General features: G+C 44.2%; 1 protein-coding gene across 1 annotated transcript in view; it reads right to left on the reverse strand.

The window, feature by feature from the left end:
• Positions 1-27,022, reverse strand: part of si:ch211-51a6.2 (neurotrypsin) — a 60,173-nt gene that overhangs the window by 20,639 nt on the left and 12,512 nt on the right. The window contains 7 exon segments of the mRNA XM_037781463.1: positions 3,902-4,080; positions 6,808-6,955; positions 7,536-7,711; positions 13,963-14,101; positions 21,521-21,703; positions 21,706-21,753; positions 21,756-21,767. Coding sequence (XP_037637391.1) covers positions 3,902-4,080; positions 6,808-6,955; positions 7,536-7,711; positions 13,963-14,101; positions 21,521-21,703; positions 21,706-21,753; positions 21,756-21,767 — 885 coding nt within the window.

Below are 27,022 nucleotides of genomic sequence, written 5' to 3' on the forward strand. Positions count from 1 at the left end.
CTTTTTTGGTACCACCTTGAGGTTCCAGGCAAGCTAAGCCAATACTACTAGGTGGAGTTAAAATACTGAAGACCTCTGACTGGTGAGAGGAAATCATCACTAGTGTGACACAGGACATCCCGCACAAGTCTGCCATTTATAAATAGCCAAGATACCATCAATAGCTACTGCAATGTTTTATTTACTCGACCCAGATTCTAAAAAATGTTAGACTGCAAAACTCTGACCTACCACGTACACTACGTGCAGACATTCCTCTGTTTGGTTGCCGACGAAAAGATTCAGCGAGTGTCACGTTGAAGATGTCGTCAGGTCAGTTTTACGTGGTGTTGCTACGGCGATCAGCTGAGAATCCTGCCTACACTGTGGGGGTATTATCTGCAGTGGAAAACTTTATAGAGAAAAGGACCTGGTACCAAAAGCAAGTTGAGTCGAGTCAATCCATGCAGTGGAAATGAGGCATATGTCAAACCAGTCATGTTCAGACCAACAAGACAAAGGGTTTACAGCCATGCTACTGGCTCTGTGAGGCTTTCCTTAGGCACTTACACAGTGCTTTAAGCTAAATGCTAATGCTAGCATGGCAACAGGTTTGTGTAGGGGGTGTAATGTTTACCATGTTCACCAACTAAGTCTTGCATGCTAACATTTATTAATTAGCAATAAACACAAATTACAGCTGATGTCAGCTTTGTTTTGCAGATATTTGGTTCTAACCAAAGTATTAAACCCAATGATGGCGCCAGAGGAAAAGTTAAGGGTTCTCCAAAGTTATTACAATTCATTCTGCGGAGAACATAGAAGTCTGTACCAATAGTTGTTGAGATATTTCAATCTCAGATATTTCAAGGTGGTGGACCGACCAACCGACCGACTGACAGACAAGTGAACTGAACCTCCAAATAACATCCTGGAGCCGCCCCCAGCAAGAAACAAGTCTCAAGTCACTCAGCACTGCAACCTTGGGAAGATGAGAAAGGTTGAATGCATGTACTCTGTCGCACGAAAGCATCAACAATCATGCTTGTTTTGATTCCTTCGTTTGTTTTGTCCTCCACCTCACTATGTTAAAGAACCTGGAACAGGTTGATCATTGCCGTCTGCTTTTCGATGCTCTGCGTTAGAATTTAACAAGCTGGTGTGTAGAAACACATTTCTCTGTAAAGAACTACTTTGTTGTGCTCCCATATAGAGGCAATGGGAGAAAATAACCAATCATAGCTGAGTATGTAAATCATGCTTGCCACTTAACATGCCCACAAACTTCAGGCTTGTGAGAATAGGTTTGTTCGAGATGAGCCAGGCCTGCGCAGAATTGATCACCGGCGATAGCCGCGCAATACATGCCGGTTAGATTTGTGTCCGACTTGATGCTGACTTGCTCTGACGTCGTGCACACGTGGGCAACGATAACCTCACGAGATCGAGGCGGCCGCAGTTTTTAGAGCCAGGCGCCGCAGTTGCTCTCCACCGACTGCAAAACCCAGGGCATGATGGGAAATACCTGGCTGTCTCCTGATCAGAGAGCTGATTGGCTCTTAGTTTTGACAGCAAAACACCATCTGTAATAGAAAGTCACAACTTTCTGTGTATTTGTATTATTTAACGCTAGATTGTAGGATATTAGTCTCATGTTGAGCAATGAAGGTTTCATCTGTTAAACACATCTTGTGCGGTTGATAATAATAATTATTATAATAATGAAGGTTATCTATATATAAAAAATGAGCGCTCATTACAAAGTGCTTTACAAGGTGGACATAAAAATAATAAAGGATAGAATCCAATGCCAGACACACGCACATTTCCAAATATATTCACAAACAAATATAAATAAATCCCAACGTGGTCTGAAAACTACAAGTAGCCTACAGATCGAATCTAACAGGAAGTAACTTTTTCTGTGACTTCCTTGTCTTTCTGCCCCCTGCTGCTGCCGCCTGATCTTGTGTACTTTCCAGGCAAAGCACAGTTCATCTCGAACGAGCCTAGTGTTCCACAGAACCGTGAGCCAACACACAATGAAAACATAGCAAGATGTCTTCAGTTGTAAAAATAGACTGAAGTGCTTTCATTTACAAAAATAGTGAAAAAAACAAAAACTTGGACGTCCACAGCAAAAACAAAGACAAAAAAATGATATGTTTAATTTGCAATAGAAAGCGTTTTCTAATCACTTGTGTGGTTTATAGCTACCCGCAGACTGACTCACGACCTTTGGTGGCCAGAGAAGTGTTAAGCCCCTCCCCCAAGACCAACCAACTGTCGAATCATTTATCTTTCATTTTACACAGTCTGCAATTTTACAGCCAGCTCTTACTTTAAACAAGCATAACAAATAATAGAAATCACCATTTCCTAGTCAAATACCTTAAATAAACCCCAAAAACCCTTCACCATATCATAAATAGGTCATTTAACCTATGATCCAGTTAAACATGTGACGGCTGTAGCACTACTCATCAGCTCTGTTTCACACCCAGAGACTGTGGAGGAGAGGAACACCAGACCATGATGAAACTGAAGCAAACAGCACTCTGTGAGATGAGTATGAATAAACTGAGCCATGAGATAGATAGCGAGAGTGTGTTTTTTCTCCACCATAATATATTACTGCAGAAAATATGTGTAGACATGCAGGCTCATTAGAATATACCGCCTACAGCCTGAGAGATATCTTTGTAAAGGTGCACCATATTTCTCACAAGCCAATCAGGAGGGGGTCTTAAAGAGACCGGCGCTAAAACGGAGCGTTTCAGACAGAGGTTGAATCCAGGTATATTCAGACAGAGGGTGAATACAGGTATAATCAGATAGAGGATGAATACAGGTATATTCAGACAGAGGGTGAATACAGGTATATTCAGACAGAGGGTGAATACAGGTGTATTCAGACAGAGGGTGAATACAGGTATAATCAGACAGAGGATGAATACAGGTATATTCAGACAGAGGGTGAATACAGGTATATTCAGGACAGAGGGTGAATACAGGTATATTCAGACCGAGGGTGAATACAGGTATATTCAGACAGAGGGTGAATACAGGTATATTCAGACAGAGGGTGAATACAGGTATATTCAGACAGATGCTGAATACAGGTGTATTCAGACAGAATATTAAAGCATGTGAACATAGTAGAAACCAACAAAATACAAGTATGAACCTGGAAATGAGCAGGATATGTCCCCTTTAAAACCCTTTCACACCTTAAATCATGTGACTCTTACATGACATCATGTCACCTAATGACCAACATGTGACCTCAGCGACTCTCAATGTGTAAACAAACCTATAGAGGTTAAGTTCCTGTGAATCCCCACCAGTCATCAGTCAGAAGTGAAGAAGCATTTGGGACAGGAGGTGACATGTCTTCAATAATCTACAGCAAATCCAGCTGCCTTTGACTTAGCACTTGTAGATATGGTAAATCGACTTGCATTTATACAGCGCTTTTCTAGTCTTTCCGACCACTCTACGCTCTTTACACTACATGTCAGCATTCACCCATTCATATACTGATGACAGAGGCTACTAAGGTGCCAACTTTGCCCATCAAGATCTAATCTAAATACTCATTCATACACAAATGGCTATGCCTTCAGGAGCAATTTGGGGTTAAGTGTCTTGCTCAAGGACACATCGACATGTGACCCGTAGCAGCTGGGGATCGAACCACCAACCTTCCGATTGGTGGACGACCTGCTCTACCCTCTGAGCCACAGCCGCCCTAATATATCACAGTGATATGTGTTATCACTGCTTATAACCACAGTAGAAATGTTGCTGTTTCTATCCTTTTTCTCTATGGCCGATCGTCACGGTATAACAAAAGGACTGACTACAGTGTCGTCTCATATGAATGTGTGAGTTAGTGAGTGCTTCCTTCCTTGGCTCTGACCTGTGTATGGGTTGCAAGACACCCCTGCGTCTTCCATATGGTCACAGTTGTGTTGCTCCCAGATGTTATGAGGACACTCCTCCAGAGACAGTTCATTGCCTGAACACTGCACCCCGTCCAAGAAGATGGGACCAACACCCTGACCAAAGTGGGCCCATGAACACGCCTTGGCCACGCCCCTGTTGGTCCAGACAAATAAACACAACCTTTAATGTGTATAGCATGGTCAAGTGTGTGTTTATATTAATAATATGCAGATGAATGCCATCATATGGGCACCGCGTGTTTTCTACTTAGTCGGCATTGTGGGTATATCAAAAAAACACCATAAAACACCTAGTTGGGAAAGTATCCAGCATGCAATTGTGCAATACAAAACCCTGATACATCTAAGTGTGTCTCAATTCAAACAGTAGGATGCCAAATAAAGCTGTTGGAATGAAGTGATGAATAATTTAAAGGCAGCAGACTTGAACTGTGTTCCAGTGAGAGTGAGCCAGAACGCACAACACCAGGGACCAGAAGTCAAATCATTAATTTAATTACACCTCTGCTTTTCCTACTGCGTCACAACATCTTCGGTGAAAAAGTCCTATTGGCTGCGCAATGCATGATGGTTAGATTTGTGTCCGACTTGATCCCGACTTGCTCTGACGTCACACACACGTGGGCAACGATGACCTCACGAGATCGAGGCGGCCGCAGTTTTTAGAGCCAGGCGCCGCAGCTGCTCTCCACCGACTGTAAGACCCAGGGCATGATGGGGTCAACCCTAACCCTAGCCCTGAACACAGCAGCTGTGTAGTATGGGACTGGGACACAGCTTGTTCATGTCTCTCTAACAGCATAAATGTGACTGTCTCTAGCCCTTAATTTGTCCCCACGGTCAAGTACGTCACAGTCTGATCATAAACTCGTAAAAAAAAGTTTGGAAATTTGTGTTTGGTTGATTATTTCTCTGTGTTACAATGCTAATGGTCATTGTATTTTACATCGCTGGAAAGCCTGTTTCTTCACCTTCACAATGATGTCCAACTTGTAAGGATCATGCATTTGTGGATCTATCTCTCTATCAGTAACAAGGAACAGACAAGACATATTGGCAATTTTACATTTTATTCATTTAATCCACCGTCAGGAGCCTCAGTAGCGGTGGAAGATCCATACGCAGCCACAACAGCCTGGCACCTCCTCCTCATGCTGGTCACCAACCTGGTCACACGTTGCTGTGGGATGGCGTTCCATTACTCAACCAGGATTCGTTGCAGGTCAACCAGCGTGGTTGTGTGTTCCCTCAATGATATCACTGGCAAAACAAGGCTTGTCATCATTGAAGGCCATCTCAATGCAGTGAGATATCAGGATGAGATTCTGCAGCCAATGGCGATCCCATATCTCCACAATCTGGGACCTAACTTCATCCTCCAAGATGACAACGCTCGCCCCCACAGAGCCAGGGTTATCACAGACTACCTCCACAATGTGGGAGTAGAGAGAATGGAACGGCCTGCCAAGAGTCCAGACCTCAACCCAATTCAACACTTGTGGGATCAGCTTGGGCGTGCTGTACGTGTTAGAGTGACCAACACAACTACGCTGGCTGTGTGTAAAATAGCCAATATGTCTTGTTTGTTCCTTGTTACTGATAGAGAGTTCAATCATCCAATCCACCAAACAACTCAAAACAAGAGTCAATACCAGCAGGAGAATACTCTGTTTACCATTGGCAGAGCATTTTGGAACATTTTTCTTGGGCGCTCCCCACATAATCAGCTGTGCTGCTCATCCCACAAATGCATGATCCTTACAAGTTGGACATCATTGTGAAGGTAAATAAACAGGCTTTCCAACCATGTAAAATACAATGACCATTAGCATTGTAACAACAGAGAAATAATCCGCTAAGAACTCATTTCCAAACTTTTTTTTGACACCATAACATAAGCACCTTGCCCGTTTAAAGGTCTGATCTACTAACAGGACAGTTCTTTGAATAAAGAGCTGTTGGCTGGATCAGTCACAAACTAATGGGAAGGTCTTTCATAAAGTTGGAGGACTCCTTATTTCTTTAAATAGTCAAAATCAAACCAAGGCTGAGATATCCTGACTTTTAGTCCTTAGTATGGGTCAAACTCCAAAACACTCCTACATTTCCCATAATGCAACTCATCAGCATGTTCAATTGAACTGTCTCTGTCTGGTAGATTTACATATCTTGACATGTAATTAAAACATGTAAACATGTTCAAGTAGAAACCCAAAATACAAGTATGAACCTGGAACCTGCAGGATATGTGTCCGTTCAGGCCATTTCACCAAACATCTGGCTGCTGCTGGTTTTGACAGAGCAATCAAGGCTACTTTAGCATGCAGCTTTTTTATACCCCTGCAAGTTCCTGTTTAGCCCGTTAGACCCGTTCTAAATCACAGCTAGTCACATACCAAAGCACACAGCAACAGCCCCCTTGTGTTCCACCACTGTTGCTGCTTGGATCCCTAATAATGTACATGATAATATAACAGTAAGAAAAGGGCTATTCTGCATTGTTCGGATTATCATTCTGTATGTTGTTTGAGTTGAATAAAATCTTATAATGGTGTACATTTACATTGTGCTATTTCTACTTTTACTTCATTCTTCTTCCACCTCTGAGCTAGAGATAGTTGAGCTTATGTTAAGTGTTGAAAGGGTATCAATTCCAGTGTAACTCATCATTACCATGATGTGTATCAAATAATAATTTACTCTATTCATCAGAGTACTTTGGTCACAATATATCGATATTGATACAAGAAATGGAAGGATTGTCTCTTGTATCTGTAGGCTGGTATACTGTCTACATGCCTTGGTACTGAATCAGTATCAGTTTTATCGGCCAGGTATGAGTACACATACGTATTCTTACCCCAGACCCAACTGTCGGCACACCACCTCGGCATCGGTGTCATCCCACTCGTCATCGCAAATGGTTCCCCACTTGCCATCCCGGTACACCTCGACGCGGCCCTCAAAGTCCTCCAGGCCTCCCACAAGCCTCAAAGGGATACCAGTGCCTGACAGACAAAAGGTAAAGCAACAACTGAGCCAATAATATAATACACATCATGTTTTTAGAAAGATTTCAGACTCTGGGTCTCTGTGGGGGGGGGGGGCATGTGCTCTTAGCCCTTTTAGCTTGTTGTATGTCAAAACAAAAACACTCTCATGATAATAACTGTCACTATCTTCCCAGGCTCCATAGAGGCCCATGTTCCAGCTCCGTCACACACTGTACATGTCATGGTGAGCTGCCTCACGTCTCTTTATTTATGTATTTATAATGTGATTGTATGTTTGTGTACCGGGCTGCATCAAAAGCTTTGAATGTGCATCAGAAATAGAAGAAGGTGACACAGTGAATGAGTCAGTTCTGGTTCTGATTGGTTACTTTTAATTATAAATGATGAGGTCTTGAATCTATTCTGAAAGAAACAACCAATGCCAACAAGAAAAGATTCTAGCACTGTGCTTGTATTTGGCCAGCAGTGTAATTATGTACCATGTGGTATACAGTATGTACTGTATGTATACATTTGTCATTATTTATCAGTGACGTACTTGTTTATATAATCTGACGTGACACCCTGGTCTCACCTTCAGGCTCGGCACAAACCACCCCTGCTTCGTTGCCATGGTTACAGTCGCTGGTGACAAACTTCCTGCTCCGGCACTCCAGTAGGGAATTCTCATTACCACGGCAACCCAGACGCTCATAGTGGAAGACAGAACCCGGACCGAAGTAGGAATGCTGCAGGGCTGTACCGATCTCACTACAAGGACAGCAGATGGACAGAGAGACTCACATGCACACTCACAGCAAACATCATACAAGAGCAATGGAAATGTCCTGTTAAAAAAGACTTGCAGCACTACTCTCTAACCCCACAGATGAAATAGGAAATGTGCTAGTAGCTCACTGACAAGAATAGTGAATTTCTGGACTTCCAGAGTCTATAAACTACAACCTCAATGGTGCAATCACCTTCTGTGTGTTTAGTTTGAAGCCTGGGGTGGGGTAAGCCAATGGCAATGTTATTTATATAGCACATTCATTACACGTAAACTCAAACTGCTTTACATTTAAAGACAAAATATAAAAATACAGGCATAAACATAAGAACACATCAGCATAAACAACATCAATATAAGAACAGAGTAACATACACCAACCACAGACTAATAAAAAACAAGATATCAACATATCACAACAGTAATTAACCATAAGCCCTGGGAGAATAGGAACATTTGAAGTTTGATTTTGAATGTGGACACAGTTGTGATGGACCTCAAGTCATCAGGCAGCTTGTTCCAGAGAGCAGGACCACAGTAACTGAACCTAATATGTTCAAATATCCGTGTGTATGTGTGTGTGTGTGAGAGACGTCCTCCTGACTGTTGGGATAATCCTGCAGAGAGAGCGTCACAGTAGTCTAACCTGCTGAGATAAATGCATTAGAGTCATTTGGAGCTATGAATGCTATGAATAGTTTTGATATATTTTCAAGTGATAAAACGCTGTTCTGGTGATATTGGTAAAATTGAGATCAGTATCCAAATAATGCCAAGGTTTCTGACTTACTCACTGTAGTTCAGAGACAACGATACCAAGTGTGAATACATTTTCCCGCTCTGACTTTTAGGACCAACTCTGTTCACCAGTTTGCTAGCAGGACTGAGATCATCAGAGGAAAGGGAAGTGTACAACTGTGTGTTTCTTTATGATAATACCAAGCAGGGGCATGTACAGATTGAAGAACAGTGGCCAGAGGACTGACCCTTGTTGGACCTGAAAAAATAATAATAATAATCTTGGTTTCTGATGATTTAAAAACTACAGATTGCAAACATCCACCCTGATCATCACAAGGGGCCAGGTGAGGAAGCAGCTCTCAAAGATCAGCGTGAACAAGGCCAGGGGACCAGACAACATCAACCCCAGGGTGCTCAAGGCGTGTGCTGGGAGCTGGCAGCAGCGTTCCAGCACCTCTTCAGCCTCTCCCTGAGGCTGAAGAAGGTTTCCCCAGCTCTGGAAGACCTCCTGCATCGTCCCGGTGGCCAAGAAGGGACACCCCAGCACCCCCAATGACTACAGGCCAGTTGCTCTGACGTCACACGTCATGAAGATCTTTGAGAGACTGGTTCTGCAGCACCTCAAGCCCCTTGTGAGCGACTTCCGGGACCCCCTGCAGTTTGCATACCAGGAAAACATCGGTGTGGATGATGCCATCACCTACATGCTCCACAGAGCCTACACTCACCTGGAGAGGCCGCACAGCACTGTAAGAATATTGTTCTTTGACTTCTCCAGTGCCTTCAAACACCATCCTGCCACTCCGGCTAGCTGAGAAGCTCTCAGTGATGCAGGTAGACCATGGCCTGGTGGCCTGGATTACGGACTACCTCACCAGCAGACCACAGTATGTCAGACTGCAGGGCAGCCTGTCAGATGTGCTGGTGAGCAACACCGGCGCCCCCCAAGGAACTGTGCTGTCTCCCTTCCTGTTCACCACCTACACCTCCGACTTTCGCTTCCACTCGGGTACATGCCACCTACAGAAGTTCTCCGATGACTCCTCCATCGTCAGCTGCATCACAGATGACAACGAGGAGGAGTACAGAGCCCTGGTGGAGAACTTCATAGGGTGGTGTGATAACAATCACCTCCAGCTCAACATTGGAAAGACCAAGGAGCTGGTGGTGGACTTCCGGCGGAGCACGAGGCCCCCAACTCCCATCACCATCCGAGGGGAGGAGGTGGTGGACACCTACAAGTTCCTGGGAGTACATATGAACAGTAGACTTGACTGGACTGATAACACCGAGGCCCTCTACAGGAAGGGACAGAGCAAACTGTTCTTCCTGAGGAGGCTCAGGTCTTTTAATGTATGCAATAGGCTGCTGCAGATGTTTTACCAGTCTGTAGTAGCCAGTGTTCTCTTTTTTGCTGTGGTATGTTGGGGGGGTAACACAAACACAAGGGATGCCAACAGACTGAACAGGCTGGTGAGGAAGGCTGGCTCTGTGGTTGGATCTGAGCTGGACGGTCTGGAGGTGGTGGCAGAGGGCAGGATGAGGAGGAAGCTGGACGCTATCCTGGAAAACCCCTTCCACCCCCTCCATGATGAGCTAGTCAAGATGAGGAGCACCTTCAGCCACAGACTCATCCCTCCTCGGCACAACACAAAGCGCCTGGGTCAGTCCTTCATGCTGGTAGCCATCAGGCTCCACAACCAAGGCTGACCCCCATATGACAACTATTAGGACTTTTAAGAAATTTAAACATGCACTATCTGGTGCACTTTACACTCACTTTACACTATACATCCTATATACCACTTTATTGCTGACGGCACATATGTACATATTACATTTATTTATTTATTTATTTATTGTACATACTACATTTATTTATTGACAGACTGTACACACTATGTTCACCCATTCACTCTATCTTTTATATCTCTATTATTGTCTTTAGAATTTTTGTATACCTTTACCTCTCCTGTGATTCACTCTGTTTGCTGATGTTGCTGCTTTGACACCTGAATTTCCCTCCGGGGATTAATAAAGGTTCATCTTATCTTATCTTATCTTATCTTATAACAGCTGTTAACCAGTTAAGAGCAGGGACCAGCTAAACTGACTAAAATGTCATGCTCAACAGTGTCAAAGAATGCAGTGAGATCAAGTAATACTAAAATTGAAGTTCTTTGTGAGTCACTGTTTGGACTTTCTGTTGGCATCATCGGTCTGCGACCTCCAGCACTCACTGGATCGGTTCGCAGCCGAGTGTGACGCAGTCGGGATGAGAATCAGCACCTCTAAATCTGAGGCCATGGTTCTCAGCAGGAAACCGGTGGATTGCCTACTCCGGGTAGGGAATGAGTCCTTACCCCAAGTGAAGGAGTTTAAGTATCTCGGAGTCTTGTTCGCGAGTGAGGGGACGATGGAACGTGAGATTGGTCGGAGAATCGGAGCAGCAGGGGCGGTATTGCATTCGCTTTACCGCACCGTTGTGGCGAAAAGAGAGCTGAGCCGGAAGGCAAAGCTCTCGATCTACCGTTCAATTTTCGTTTCCTACTCTCACCTATGGTCATGAGGGTTGGGTCATGACCGAAAGAACGAGGTCGCGGGTGCAAGCGGCCGAAATGGGTTTCCTCAGGAGGGTGGCTGGCGTCTCCCTTAGAGATAGGGTAAGAAGCTCAGTCATCCGTGAGGGACTCGGAGTAGAGTCCTTGCTCCTTTGCGTCGAAAGGAGCCAGTTGAGGTGGTTCGGGCATCTAGCACGGATGCCTCCTGGGCGCCTCCCTTGGGAGGTGTTCCAGGCACGACCAGCTGGGAGGAGACCACGGGGAAGACCCAGGACTAGGTGGAGAGATTATATCTCCACTCTGGCCTGGGAACGCCTCGGGATCCCCCAGTCAGAGCTGGTTAATGTGGCCCGGGAAAGGGAAGTTTGGGGTCCCCTGCTGGAGCTGTTTGCCCCCGCGACCCGATCCCGGATAAGCGGTTGAAGATGGATGGATGGATGGATGTTTAGACTTTAGACTTTATTGTCCCACAAGGGGAAATTCTTTTCCAGAGCACTGTACTTGTCAGACACCAATACATACAACAGCACACCGTAACACAGTAACAGTAACAGCAATACAACAGCGACAACAACAGAAAATGACGGACAGCAGTACACACTCAGGCCTATTCAGCGACGCCTGTTGTTTAAGGAGGCTATGACTGCGGGTATCAGGCTTTTTCTAAAGTGAGCCCTGTTGCACCTCAGTGTTCTGTACCATTATGGTAAGGTGGTGACCGAGTGGGTGAGTGATGTCCTGTGCTATTGAGGTTGCAATGTGTGCGATGGCTTTGTTGTTGAGTTCTGTGAGGTTGGGTGTGGGGAGACCAGTTATCTTGACAGCAGTGTTGGTTATGCGTGTGAGTTTTGCCCGGTTAGTGACGGATAACACGTTAAAAAAGCAGGTAGAACACTATAGTAGGATGGGCTGGATGATGCTCTGGTACAGGAGAGGAGGATGGGCTGGATGATGCTCTGGTACAGGAGAGGAGGATGGGCTGGATGATGCTCTGGTACAGCAGTAGGAGGAGAGGGGGTGCAACATAAAGTCCTTTCAGTTTACGGATGACTGATAGTCTTTGGTGGCTCCTTTTTTGAATGTCATTGATGTGTTGGTCAAACCTGAGTTTATTGTCCAGAGTCACTCCGAGTTATTTGAAGCTGTCAACTACTTCAACTGTTTTGGGTATTGATGAACTTGATCTTAAGGTCATTGATACTCTTATGAGAGCTGTTTCAATGCTATTACTGGCTTTTGAAAGGGATTGGTGTGTTTTAGGGATTCATTTTGAAACATTTTTTAAACCGATAACCAACCCTCGTTAACCGATTATTAACTGACAAGATTTGTGCCTCGCATGCAGCGGTTTTACCAGCTGCAGGAGCACAACAGACAACTGAGTCCCAGTTCACCATCCGGGAGCGTTAACTTAGCAGCTACGATGCTGCGTGTAGTGTCGCGGACATGCAGCCACTTTCCCAGTAAAAGTCTCCACCAAGATTTACTTTAGTTTAGCAGGTTGTCAGCTGTGTGTCTGCCCGGATTAACGATAGCGAGTGTCCAACAGTGTGTGTATTTGTGTTACGTTAGCAGCTCTAGCATTGCCGGAGGCTTCGTGCTCGCCGCCGTACACGTAGTCTGCGTAACTTTAGTGAGTTTCCAAACAGACTGTGTGTGTGTGTTGGCGGTGAGTGAGGTTGTTGGTGGTGTTCTAGCTGTGAACGTAGGTGTACCAGTGTGTGTACAGTTTATTTGTCAGTGAATAAATGCTACTAAACTACAACTCCTCTGCTCCGCTCAAGCGATCCAGAGACCGGAGTCAACTTCCTGTATCCTGCAACTCCGGCTCTGCCTCTTAAGGTGGGCTGTTAAGGTGGACCAGCTTTTCTCCTTAAAGAGACGAGCTGCTCCTCTGAGCCTTTGAGTTAATTATTAATATTTCTTTTAACCGTTTTAACCGATAGCGTTAATCTGTTAAAATGCTTAATGTCGGTTAACGATTAAACAGTTAATTATGAACATCCCTAGTGTGTATCATATACTATATGTGAATTGAAATATTCATCCAGTTGTTTGTACACAAATATTTTGCTCAGAAAAGGAAGATTGGGAATTGGTCTGTAATTATTAATATATTATTAATATGTAATTACAAATTAATCTAGATAGTTTTTCTTCAACAGAGGTGGGATTACAGCAGCTTGGACAGATGGCCTATAAATTCTTGTTCTTGAAGGTGATATCTCTGTAGCTCTTAGTTACATTTGTGAGGCCGGTGCAGCTAACATATGAGTAGCTAGGCTACATGTGTTGGCTCCTTAGCAACGCCATAACCCCTCGCTAATGTCACTGAGCAGTAATAAAAAGGATTTTAGGTTCCATTCTTATTTTGATAAGGAGATAGTGTAAAGATATTGAAACAGGTTAATATGAGAGCTTTTAGTTGTTCTGATGATGACTGAACTGATCTGAGGAGGAGCAGTAACACCAATCACAGGGTCTATTTGAAGCCATTTCTCTGCTCTTTGTATGTGTGTGTAATAATAATGATAATAATAATAATATGTGTAATAGTAGTATAGTATGTGTAATAGTATGTGTGTCAGTGTGTGCCAGTCCACATGTGCTGAAAGATTTCATGTCCCTATTCCCGATCAAATATTATCTGTGTTTATTGAGCTTGAAAACAGTTGCTAGGCAGGCTATATAAAGAATGACATCATCATAAACGCTCTACATTTTTGTAAATGTTTGTTTTGTCAAAACGTTAAAATCTCTTCAGCTTGTGTTAACCACAGACCTGATTTCAGGCATCTAACTAAAAAACCCATTGACTTCAAGACAAGGGAACAGGAAGTGACATCATGCTGACTCATTCCCTGGTTTTAGGACTCATTCCTGCAGCTCTCTACTGTCATTAGAAACATGTCTGGCTCTGTGAGACTCACCCCAGTCCAAGCTGTTTGCATATGACGCTGGCATCACGGTCTGTCCAGTGCGTTTCACATACTGCTCCCCACTGGCCATTCAGATAGACCTCCAGACGCCCGCTGTTGCCTGATGACCCCCCCACCAATCTGGCTGCACCTGTAAATGACACACAAGTAAACCTGTTACAATACATGTGTAGGGACCTCACGAGACAAAGAGCCTTGGCCTACATGGGAAACCAGAGACCTGATCACAGCAGGGGACCTAACTGCCCAGCTTTTAAAATGTCGCATCTACATGTGAAATTTCATTTTGAACCCAAACAAGGACCCCCATTGGATGAGGCTAACAGGAAATGTGGGGTCTTTCCGTTGAAACGCCCACTATTCCACAGGAGATATAGGCAACGCTCACCTGAATCTCGCCCCTTTCCACTGCGACTCACGTTGCTATAGGAGTACCCAACGCTGCGGCGTTCACCTAAAGACCGAGCCACATTTTCTGACCTCGCTGGACGAGTTAAGATAATGTTGTGTCCATCAGACTTTGATCCACATCCCTGCAGAAGGAAGACTACAGCCCGGCTTCACCAAGGAAGCCGAGGACAACCGTTCTTCATCAAAGGAAACGAGCGCACCGCCTTTTCCTTCATTTCTGGCTGCTTTCCCCTCCGCTGCCACACGGAGGTCCAGCCCGCCGTTCATCAGACGTCCAGACCACCATACCTATAGAAGGAAGACCCGGATCCGCGTCCTTCACCAAGGAAGAGACGATCACCCCGCCGTCTTCACATCAGCTGCTTCCATCCGCTGCCACACGGAGAGCCAGCCCTGCCGTTCTTCCCCCGCTGACGAGCATCATAACGGCCCGTTATTGTCCGAGCCAGCGCGACGCCGCCGGACCAACTAACGACGATCTACTCCACTATCGCTCCGAAGAAGCGATTCAAGTAAGAGGCTTGTGTCTGGGCAGAGACTAGTGAGATTGTATATTCCAATAAGTTAATAACTATTGTTTGATTTATCCTGAACGTACGGACCCGCCCGAGTCCGTCTGTTGGTTTTGTTTATTTAACTTGCTTTGCTCTGCTTTGCTTGTTTATGTTGCGTTGTTGTACTATTGCTGACTGTCTGGATTACTGTGTGCTCCTTGTGTTAGCTCCTGCCAAAGCGTGAAGATCTGTAGCTGTAAGTTTATTATTAAAAGACCAGTGCAACGGCTGACTAACGAGCATCTGAGTAATAATAACCCAGCTAGTACATCTCTCGCGCGGCAGTTTAGGATTCCTGCTGCTGCGGTGTTTACTGTTTTTGACTGTGATACTGTTTTCAGGCGCTCCCCGCCTTTCTTTCCTCCACTTCTACCACACACAAACAAACACTTTGCCGACACGCGGGATCCCCGTCCCGTTCGTACGCAGTCGGGTGATTTCCGTGGCGCTTCCGCCACCAGAGCACCTCCTCCCTCGTGACGTAACCACTTACGTGGTGACGCCGCCTCGGGGTTTCCCTTGCTCCTCCCACACACGCACACACGTAGATACGCCTCCTCACCGTTCCCACCTTACTGATCACGCGGGACTTTCACATCCCGTTTGGGCGTGATCTGTAACGTTTCGAGCAACTCCTCCCTCACGTGACCGTAGCCACTTACGTGGTGACGTCCACTGAGGGCGTCCTTTGCTCCTCCCACACCACACACACACACATAGACACGCCTCCGCGCATAGGCTCACACCTATTACCTTACAGGACACGTGGGGATTCACACCCCCGTTTGTGCGTGATCTGTAAACGTTTCGAGCAAACCCCCCCCCCCCTTTTACGTGACGTAACCGCTTACGTGGTGACGTCCACTGAGGGCGTCCTTTGCTCTTCCACACCACACACACAATATAGACACTCCTCTTTCACACCTCAACACATACACATTTGCATTCACACACACATCTCTCTCTCTCCCGCACACACATTTTCTTTTGCTTTTATGTTTTGTTTAATTCTAGTTTAGTGCTTAGAGCTGCATTGTAGGACATCCATTTGTTTATTAAAAGTGTTGTTAATTAGTAATTACTGCTGTGATAAATTATTGATTTAGATTAATGTTGTTAGAGTGTTTATTGTTGATTAAGATCACTGTATGTAAATAAATGGTCTTATTTTAAATAGCAGTTGTCTGTGTTTATTGTGCATTCATATTGTAATAACAGCTGGTTATGAGAGTTTAGTGCTCGGATTCACCCTTCGCTATTCACCTCCTAAGTGTAAAGTAGTGTTAAAATACTGGCCTTTGGAGGGAATATTTCCCTTTGAGACTGGGATTAACGTTTTGGTTATTGGTCCCTGATTCCAGGGTGGTGCCCCGTTCATTATTAATGTTGATTAATAATTCTTATTAATAATAATAATTCTATGAATATTATTTATTAAATTAGCTAATAACCAAACCTGTTCCCATTTGTAAATCCCTTACACATGGAAAAACAATAGGAGTGCTTTGTTAGTTTGGTACCTTTAATAATGAGTGCACTGGTCATTGGTTTGGCCCAACCTGTCATCAAAGAGTCTAGAAACAAAGAGGCAAAGTCTGCTACTTTTTTGACAATAGCCGCTGGATGGCGCTGCAGTCGTGCTGCCTGAACCATGGGCCATTTTGAGTCTCAAGTTATGCCCTTTGGCCTCACCAACGCCTCTGCAGTTTTCTAGGCCATGGTCAATGACATCCCTCCGCGACATGCTGAACCACTTCATTTTTGTTTACCTAGATGACATACTCATCTTCTCCCGGAACATGGAAGAACACGTTCAACATGTGAGGTTAGTGCTCCGTCGTCTTCTGGAAAACAAACTATTTGTAAAAGCTGAAAAGTGTGAATTCTATGTGACTTCTGTACTTTTCTGGGCTTCATCATTGAGCAGGGGCAGGTGAAGACAGACCCAGCAAAGGTTCAGGTAGTGGCTGAGTGGCCCAAACCCACTTTACGGAAACAGTTGCAGCGATTCTTAGGATTTGCCAACTGCTACAGACGGTTCATTTGAAACTACAGTAGAGTGGCGGCCCCCCTCACACAACTCACCTCCCCAGCCATCCCTTTACTTGGACGCCAGAGGTTGACTTAGCATTTGCCACTCTGAAACAGTTATTCACTAGTTTGAACTCACCCTGATCCCTCTTTGCAGTTTGTGGTGGAGGTGGATGCCTCTGACTTTGGTGTGGGGGGCTGTCCTCTATCAGCGGTCTCCTAAGGATCACAAGCTGCACCCTTGTGCCTTCTTCTCTCTGCAACCTTTCTCCGGCGGAGCGCAACTATGATGTGGAAAAACCGTGAGCTGTTGGCATTGGTTCTGGCAGTTGAGGAATGGAGGCACTGACTGGAAGAGGCTGAGCAGCCATTTTGTAGTTTGGACTGACCACAAAAACCTCTCTTACCTCTGCTATGCTAAACGGCTAAATTCCCGCCCAGGCCCCGTGGGGTTTGTTCCTGGGAAGGTTTTAACTTCACCATCACCTACCATCCTAGCTCACGCAACACCAAACCTGATGCCCTCATCCGCCAGTCTGTCCCACAGAAATCCTGCTCACAGCCAGAATCCATTCTACATCCGTCCTGTGTGGTGGCCAGCAGTACACGGGAGATTGAGACCTGCATCCAGGACGCACAGTGCTCTCATCCAGACCCAGGTAATGGCCCTCCTAACTGTCTGTTTGTGCCTGATTCAGTCAGGTCCTACATGGGGCCATTCATCTAAGCTCGCCTGCCGCCCCTAGCGTCCACCGCACCCGCGCCTTCATCAAACGGCGGTACGGGTGGCCATCCATGACACGTGATGGCATCCCCCAGGACAGTCATATCTGACGGAGCCCACGTTTTCTCCTCCCAGTCTGGAAGGCCTTTTGCTGGGGTCTGGGTGCCCACAGCTAGTCTCTCCTCTGGGTACCACCCTCAAACGAATGGGCAGACGGAGCGGGCAAACCAAGATCTCGGGGCAACCTTGCGTTGTGTCACTGCTCACCACCCGTCCTCCTGAGTAAACAGTTACCCTGAGTTGAGTATGCCCATAACTCACTCGCCAGTGCCGCCACAGTATGTTCACCCTTCATGGCCTCTCTGGGCTATCAACCTCCCCTCTTCTCAGTCCCAGGCGGAGGCTGTGGCGGTGCCATCGGTCCAGGGCCAACATCCGAAGGTGTCGTCGGATTTGGAGAGAGTCCGGTCTGCCCTTCTCCGTTCAGCTGCCTGGAACCCAACGCCTTGCTGATCACCATCGAACCCCTGCACCCTCTTACCAACCCGGTCAAAAGGTATGGCTTCCTCCCGTGACTTGCCCCTCCAGGTGGAGTCCCATAAATTGGCTCCAGATACATTGGACCTTTTGAAGTTGACAAAATCATTAATCCCACTGCTATCAAATTAAAGTAGCTTTCATCTCTGAAAGTCCACCCGACGTTCCATGTTTCGCTACTTAAGCCTGTGTCTCTTCCAGCCCCTTGATATGACAAATGATTTGACCCACGAGAATTGGGTTGAGCAACATCAACAACTCTTGTATACTGAAAACATCCCTGTGTCAAGTCATGGGGGTGTTAAGATGTGAAGCACCAACCAACTACAGTGTTTTCAAAGTCATCATACACACTCTTGTTATGAATGAAGTGAAAAGACTTCAAAGATGGATCAAGTAATGGACTATGGTTTATGGTTTATGCTCAAATGATGGGTGAAGTGGTATACTATAAAGCACACATGCTTGATATTTTAATTGCTATGGTGGCATTAATTCTGGGACAGTAAATAGATAATGTTTTTGGGATATCTTAATTGTCTCTCTAAACTGCATGGTAACCAGAGACCTTGGGGCAGACACCATTGGGTGTGATGCACTCTTGAATCACACTGGACTCGAGATGAACATCTTATATCACTAAAACTCGGGAAAAAAAAGTTTGGAAACTTGTGTTTTGGTGGATTTATTTCTCTGTTGTTACAATGCTAATTGGCATTGTATTTTACATGGTTGGAAAGCCTGTTTTATTTACCTTCACCATGATGTCCAACTTGTAAGATCATGCATTTGTGGGATGAGCAGCACAGCTGATTATGTGGGTAGCGCCCAAGTAAATTTGCCAAAATTCTCTGCCAATGCTAAACAGTGTGTTTTCCTGTTGGTAATGACTCTTGTTTTTAGCTCCAGGTGCTTCCAATCAGGTGCCTGATGTGCATGGGGCCTTCTGGTGCTGCACCTACTAAAGTGATCATTTGGTGTCTGCTCCAAGCATCGTCAATGCCAAGTTGTTCTAATCTGGAATAAGGCCCGCGCAATTAGAAAAAGCAAGTTGAAGCTGGTTGTTATCACCGGTAACCAATTGCAAATTGCACCCTGGGCTTGAGGAATGGAACGCCATCCCACAGCAACGTGTGACCAGGTTGGTGACCAGCATGAGGAGGAGGTGCCAGGCTGTTGTGGCTCTGTATGGATCTTCCACTGCTACTTAGGCTCCTGACGGTGTATTAAATGAATAAAGTGTAAAATTGCCAATATGTCTTGTTTGTTCCTTGTTACTGATAGAGAGATCAATCATCCAATCCACCAAACAACTCAAAACAAGAGTCAATTCCAACAGGAGAATACTCTGTTTGGCATTGGCAGAGAATTTTGGCAAATTTTTCTTGGGCGCTACCCACATAATCAGCTGTGCTGCTCATCCCACAAATGCTTGATCATTACAAGTTGGACATCATTGCGAAGGTAAATAAACAGGCTTCCCAACCATGTGAAATACAATGCCAATTAGCATTGTAACAAAAGAAAAATAATCCACCAAACCCAAATTTCCAAACTTTTCAGAGTTTATATATATATAAACTGGAAAAACAAAGTTTGGAAACTTGTGTTTGGTCGATTATTTCATCTGTTGTTTACAATGCTAAATTGGCATTATATTTTACATGGTTGGAAAAGCCTGTTTATTTACCTTCGCATGATGTCCAACTTGTAAGGATCATGCATTTGTGGGGATGAGCAGCACAGCTGATTATGTGGGTAGCGCCCAGAAAATTTGCCAAAAATGCTCTAAACAGTGTATTCTCATAAGGCTACCAGGAAGCTGCAATGACTACCCTTCACCGTCAGGCCCGTTTGCGCTGGTGTCGACAACACAGACAATGGAACCTGAACATGTGGGGAATGTCATGTTCAGTGATGAGTCCAGGTTCTGTCTGCGAAAGTTTGGACGGCAGGGTCAAAGTATGGAGACGACGTGGAGAACGCTATGCTGGATTGTAGCACCGATGGAGTAACAGCTTTTGGTGGGGGCTGTGTCATGGTGTGGGGCGGCATCTCCCTCACTGGCAAAAACAAGGCTTGTCATCATTGAAGGCCATCTCAATGCAGTGAGATATCGGATGAGATTCTGCAGCCAGTGGCGATCCCATATCTCCACAATCTGGCACCTAACTTCATCCTCCAAGATGACAACGCTCGCCCCCACAGAGCCAGGGTTATCACAGACTACGTCCACAATGTGGGAGTAGAGAGAATGGAACGGCCTGCCAAGAGTCCACACCTCAACCCAATTCAACATGTGGGATCAGCTTGGGCGTGCTGTACGTGTTAGAGTGACCAACACAACCTCGTTGGCTGACCTGCAACGAATCCTGGTTGAGGAATGGAACGCCATCCCACAGCAACGTGTGACCAGGTTGGTGAGCAGCATGAGGAGGAGGTGCCAGGCTGTTGTGGTTGCGTATGGATCTTCCACCGCTACTGAGGCTCCTGATGGTGTATTAAATGAATAAAGTGTAAAATAGCCAATATGTCTTGTTTGTTCCTTGTTACTGATAGAGAGTTCAATCATCCAATCCACCAACCACTCAAAAAGAGTCAACACCAACAGGAGAATACACTGTTTACCATTGGGCAGAGCATTTTGGCAAATTTTTCTTGGCGCTACCTACATAATCAGCTGTGCTGCTCATCCCACAAATGCATGATCCTTACAAGTGGGACATCATTGCCGAAGGTAAATAAACAGGCTTTCCAACGATGTAAAATACAATGACAATTAGCATTGTAACAACAGAGAAATAATCCACCAAACACAAGTTTCAAACTTTGTATTTCCAGTATATATATATATATATATATATATATTATATATATATTGTTGCAACGAAGTGAAACGAAAATTCTCGCTTGCTTTCAGGGCTTCTGTATGTTTTTGATGAAAACTGCAAATACTTTTAAATACATATATTTGTAGATTTCTATGACATTTATTTAAGATGAGAAATATCAACGCATCAGAAATATATTTTGTGAACCTTATTTTTTAATAAAATAAAACTTATTTTTCAAATTCATTTATTTCACTAAAAGTGAAATTAATGCATTAAAAAATAAAATCATCCTTAACCCTCAAGTTAAATGATTTTATTTATTTCCGTCGTCCTAGAAATCATTATTTCATTTGATGCCTTGCTGCCCTGGTATTTGGCCTTTGTGCCCTACAAAAATCTGGCAAAAGCAAAAGGCCAAGTGGCCTTGCCCCTGAAATGATGAAAGTCCCTCAGCTCACCCTGATGGCAGTCACAGTAGGCCCAGCCAACAGCACCGGAGCTCTGCCTGATGAAGCACCAGGGGTTGGCCTCTCTCGGTCTGGGTTTTCGGCAGAAGCTGTGGTCCCCCAGGCCTCGGCCCGGGTACTGTCGCATGTAGTCTGGGAAGTCTGTCCACTTCAGACAGGGGGAGCCTGAGTCTGGTGTGGTGAAACTGAGCCGTTATAGTAGCCCAGTTTCTGTTAAGCCTTCGACAGGTGAGGGGAGCTGCAGAACACAGATCATCATTTAGTCAGTCATACAGTCTTTAATTAAATCACATAACATGAAGAAGAAAAAACTTTAAGCTTTAACCCTCTGAGACCCACAATAGACCCGTTCTAGGCCTTCTTAAGAGGGGGTACAGAAGTCTTTAGGGGGGGTATAGAGGGGTCTTTAGGGAGGTCCCAGGGGGTCTTTAGTGGGGTTACAGGGGGGTTGTTTAAGGGGGAGGATAGCAGGTCAAACAGTAGATGTGACCATAGAAGTGGTGTACATCATCTGAAAGCTGAGAACCTGAAGATTAATTTGAGATGCAGCTCAGCACTGAGGGTCAAGTTCTTCTAGTCATAAATCAGAATACACATGAATTAATTAATTATTTAAAATTAATTGTAAAAGTGTATCAGGGTTTAACAACATTATGATAGAAGTATATGAATAATCATCCCATGGCTCACTTATGTCTCATTAGTTGTTGCAGTTTGTGTTGATACCCATCTGTTACACATATTTGGTGCTAAAATTTAACCATTTTTTTACCACTGGAGAACTGATAAAAAATGATCAATAATCCCTCCAAAATACCACATGGACTAGGTCTCTAGTCCTGATCCATCGCATCCTCCTGAATGCTCTAGGTCTCTAGTCTGATCCATCCATCCTCTGAAAGCTCTAGTGTCTCTAGTTTGATCCATCCACCCTCTGAATGCTCTAGGTCTCTAGTCTGATCCATCCATATTCTGAATGCTCTAGGTCTCTAGTTTGATCCTCCATCCTCTGAATGCTCTAGGTCTCTAGTCTGATCCATCCATCCTCTGAATGCTCTAGGTCTCTAGTTTGATCCATCCATCCTCTGAATGCTCTAGGTCTCTAGTCCTGATCCATCCATATTCTGAATGCTCTAGGTCTCTAGTTTGATCCATCCTCCTCTGAATGCTCTAGTCTCTAGTCTGATCCATCCTCCTCTGAATGCTCTAGGTCTCTAGTTTGATCCCATCCAATCCTCTGAATGCTCTAGGTCTCTAGTTTTGATCCATCCATCCTCTGAATGCTCTAGGTCTCTAGTCTGATCCATCCATCTTCTGAATGCTCTAGGTCTCTAGTTTGTGGCTGTAAAGTTTCATGAGGCTGTTGATTATCGTAGAGGTCCCCACAGGTCATTTTATACAGTGAGGTCAATGAAATGTCTCCTATGGGGGACTAACATCATCACACCTAACCAGTGTAAAAATGAAGTCCTGTTTTCTATTAAATGTGCTCAGATCATCGGTCACCGATGGGTTATGCGGCTGATATTCGTTCCAAATAGTTTGATCGGTGGTCCCTCTATAAAGCCGATCAGATGATGCATCGATTCTGAATTGAAACGTTGTCAATACTCATTCGCCTGCTCTTTATTAGCTCTGAGAGCGACACAATGGACACACACACACACACACAAACACACAAGGTGGAGTTCCGTGGTCAGCTCCTCCATCTGCAGTAGTTTCAGATCTGTCTGATCTATTTGTTCTGCGGGCGAATCTGGCAAGGAAATATACTGATAATCTATAAAACAATATAGGCCTAAAAGATAATATAAAGTGAATATAAATAAACCTTTCTGATTCTGCGTTCCTCCCTTTTGTGTGCCCGGCAAGCGGGAGAGCAAACAGTTTTTTCACAGTGAAAAATGTTTTTGAAAGACTAAAACGCCAACATTATGGATTGAAGCTGAACATTTCATTCGTTATAAACATGTTGGGATTTAGGAAATCTATCTAAAATGTGTCTTTTGACATAAGGATCACACACGTCACTCTGTGTGTGTGTGTGTGTGTGTGTGTGTGTGCCGAGGCTGCAGAATGAATATAGGGGAAACACTGATTAGTGAAGAATGAGAGAAACATGAACAAAGCTTCAAAACACCACTGACACAACATTTACATACAAAGAGCAGAGGAGCAGATTCGCTCGTTGACCGGCACGGAGAAAACACTTCAGAAATTAGATTCCCATGATCGGTATCGGTGATCGATGATTGGCCGATCCCATTCTGATCGAGAGCGCCCTTACTTTCTATGTTTGTAACAATAATCATGTTTATGTTGGACCCGTTTTCTCCTTCCAAAGGGCTGCAACAACACAGACACACATACTGTATGAGCAGTTCATGCAATATGTTAAACTACCCACTGTGTTAATACATCAATCATCAATAGTAATGTAATAATATACAATAATAAAATAGTCTGAATGGGGGTCATTCTGCACAATGAGTATTTTTGGACATTGGTGGTGTTAATATGTACTTTTACCATCCGTGGGTGTGTTGCAGATTGCAACCACTCAGTACCCCCTCCACTCATGTCCTTCCCTCAGACTGCAATAATGTGAGGCCACCGAGTGTAAAAACCGTGGTAACACCGTTTGGGTCATCCATAACCATAATAACACTACTTCAGACGGGCGGCTGGTGGTACCACGGTTTGTCATTCTGTGGCTCACGTTACCGCAGTTTCACAAGGAGAACTACGGTGGCCTTCAGGTGACGTAAAAATGCGACAGGCTCTCTATGTTTGGTTTGTCGGTTCTGGGCTACTGTAGAACATGGAGATGCAACACGGAGGACTCTGGGGAAGAGGACCTGGGTTGCGTTAGAAAAAGTCAAACAATTACGTCCTAAAGTCCTTTTCCTAACCGCATTTTTACTTGACCTCGATGGAAACGTCATGAGGTCAAGGAAAGATGAGAAGGGAGAGTTCAGGAGGACTTAGGAAAAGACAACCGTGGGTGTTCAGAGAACTCCGACTGCTCTTTCACTAGACTCACCGTGATTATGATGCGACGGCGGCGGATGTTAGTGACGTCAGTCTGCCGTGGTGAAACTACAATGTTCTTGAAGATGGACTACAAAAGGCGCTGCTCCCTCCGTGCGTTCTTAAAATGGTCTTTCAGTGACAGGCTGCTTCACGCCGCGGTGTGTTTAAAGAGAGATACCACAGGTCCTTCTGCTGCTTGGAACACTTTACATCAACAGATAATAAAGGATCAATCTGACCTAACGAGGACAACCGTTGATACATATCACTTCATTACCAATAAACAAGGGGGAATAATATGATAAATATTGAGTTAACTGTTGGAGTTATGGAGAAGGTGTAGGATCATATACTTCTTCCAACTTCTCTCGGACATGTAATATTTATTTATGTTGATTATTTGGTTAATTGATTGTTTATTGTTCATTTTATTAATTATTCTTGTTTTTGTGTTTTTAACTGAGGTATTTGTTACATGTTCAAAATAATAATTCATTATAAATAAAAGTGACAACCAAAATGGTTGACACTGTCCACTCATATTAAACATGAATCCCATTAAGTATATGAGCGTATGAAAAATATATGCAAGATAAGCATATGGTTTTGTTATCATGATCGGCCGAATGGTGCGTCACTTTAAATGCTACGGCCGCAAGGAATTTGGTGGAATGTTAATTCTCTCTTTTCCTTTGGTAAAGGATGGTCCAGTGTATCCTCTCTAAAGGAGGATAATAAGAGGACGCATTGAAGCTCTTATCCTCAGCATGTGGTGACATTCGAACAGCTCTTATCACGGCTGCTACTGAGATACTTTACGTAGTAGAGCCTTCCTAAGAGAAAAAGACTATTCGACCGCAACCCCGCTCCCTACGGAGATATGAACGGCGCATTCTAGAGCTAATGGAAACACAACCATTCTTAGTTTCAGGTATTTATACACTAAATAAAACATAGTTATGAATATTATTATATTCCATTTCTACTAAATAGATCCCCGAAATGCTACACGCTGTTCCTTTAAATAAACATTATGAATGCAATACTTTTACTTGTAACAGAGTACTTTTAAATTGTGCTATTGTTACTTTTTACTTTCAGTAAACTTAAAAGGATTTGAGTGCATCTTTCACTACTGCCTCTCTGTTTCGCTGGCGGATGCATGTAGTTGTCAGAGGGTGGTTTTACACACTGGAGACACATTTTGAACAGGGTTTGAATCATTCTGGACAGTCTTATACCTAAAAACCAAGAGCTTACATGAGGATGATGATTGGTAAAAAAACAGTTTTATGAGGCTGGAGTAACATGTCAAACATTACAACATTCATCTGGTGGGGCAGATGGTGGATTAACAAGACATAAATACATCTATAAAAACTGCTTCCTGGGCAGACGCTAGTTCAACACACGCACGCACACGACACAACACACACACACACACACACACACACACACACACACACACACATGCGCACACACACACACACACACACACACACACATACACACCACACACACACACACACAGTCAGTCACTCATCATTGGCACATGTAGATTCTTGTAGAGTGGAACACAGCTGCAGGGCATAAAATACTCCAACAGTCGACATCATCTGACAGCATGAAGTCTGAGAAGCTTTGTTCCCTGTTAGCCATAAGTCATGAAGCATGAAAAATCAGGGTACTCTATGGAACTCCACTGCCTTTAAACTGTGGTTAACTGTTAAACCCAGACTGGTTTTATTGTATACAGACATGCCGTGACTGGAGGGGAGAGACATGGGAGGACAGGAGGAGCATAAAGGGCTATCTGTTAGTATAAAACTAGGTTAGACTGTCTGCTTCGGGTAAAGATGTTAGGAATTATGGCATGACTGGTGGGGGGGGGGGCATGGAATAAGGCAGGAGAAGGCAGAGACAGTTCGACCTGAACAGAGGTTGAGAACACATGCATCATCATGTAAACCTCTCAACCTGTGTCTATTACATTAACAGTTTAGTCACAATGCATGTGCAGTACATACAAATGATTAAGAGCTCGTTATCCTTGGAACATTTTAAAAGGAAATTATCATCACATTTAATTAATGATGTCTAATTATCTTTTGATATGTTTAGATATATTTATATATATATTTTCTTCTGTACTGTTTTTTGTATGTATTTCATTTTTTTTATTGGATTGTTTTCCACTGTTTGGTTAGGTTTTTCTGCACATTTTGTGTACTTCTTGTTGTTGTGTAACTTTTGTTATATTTTTAAAATTATGTTAGTTTAGATCTTTCTTCCTTTATTGTTATTATTTTTCTCTCCTGGGGTTGGGGGGAGGTCCTTTGTATAAGCAAATCCTTTGCTTTGCTCTGTGTCCTTTGCTGTGGCTTCTTGACCTCTCCTGACACATTTCTTGTTTTTTTTTTCATTGACTGGATTTTGTGCAGTTTTATATATGTGCATTAA

The sequence above is a fragment of the Sebastes umbrosus genome, chromosome 10 (genome assembly GCF_015220745.1).
Source record: "Sebastes umbrosus isolate fSebUmb1 chromosome 10, fSebUmb1.pri, whole genome shotgun sequence".
Taxonomy (NCBI): Eukaryota; Metazoa; Chordata; class Actinopteri; order Perciformes; family Sebastidae; genus Sebastes; species Sebastes umbrosus.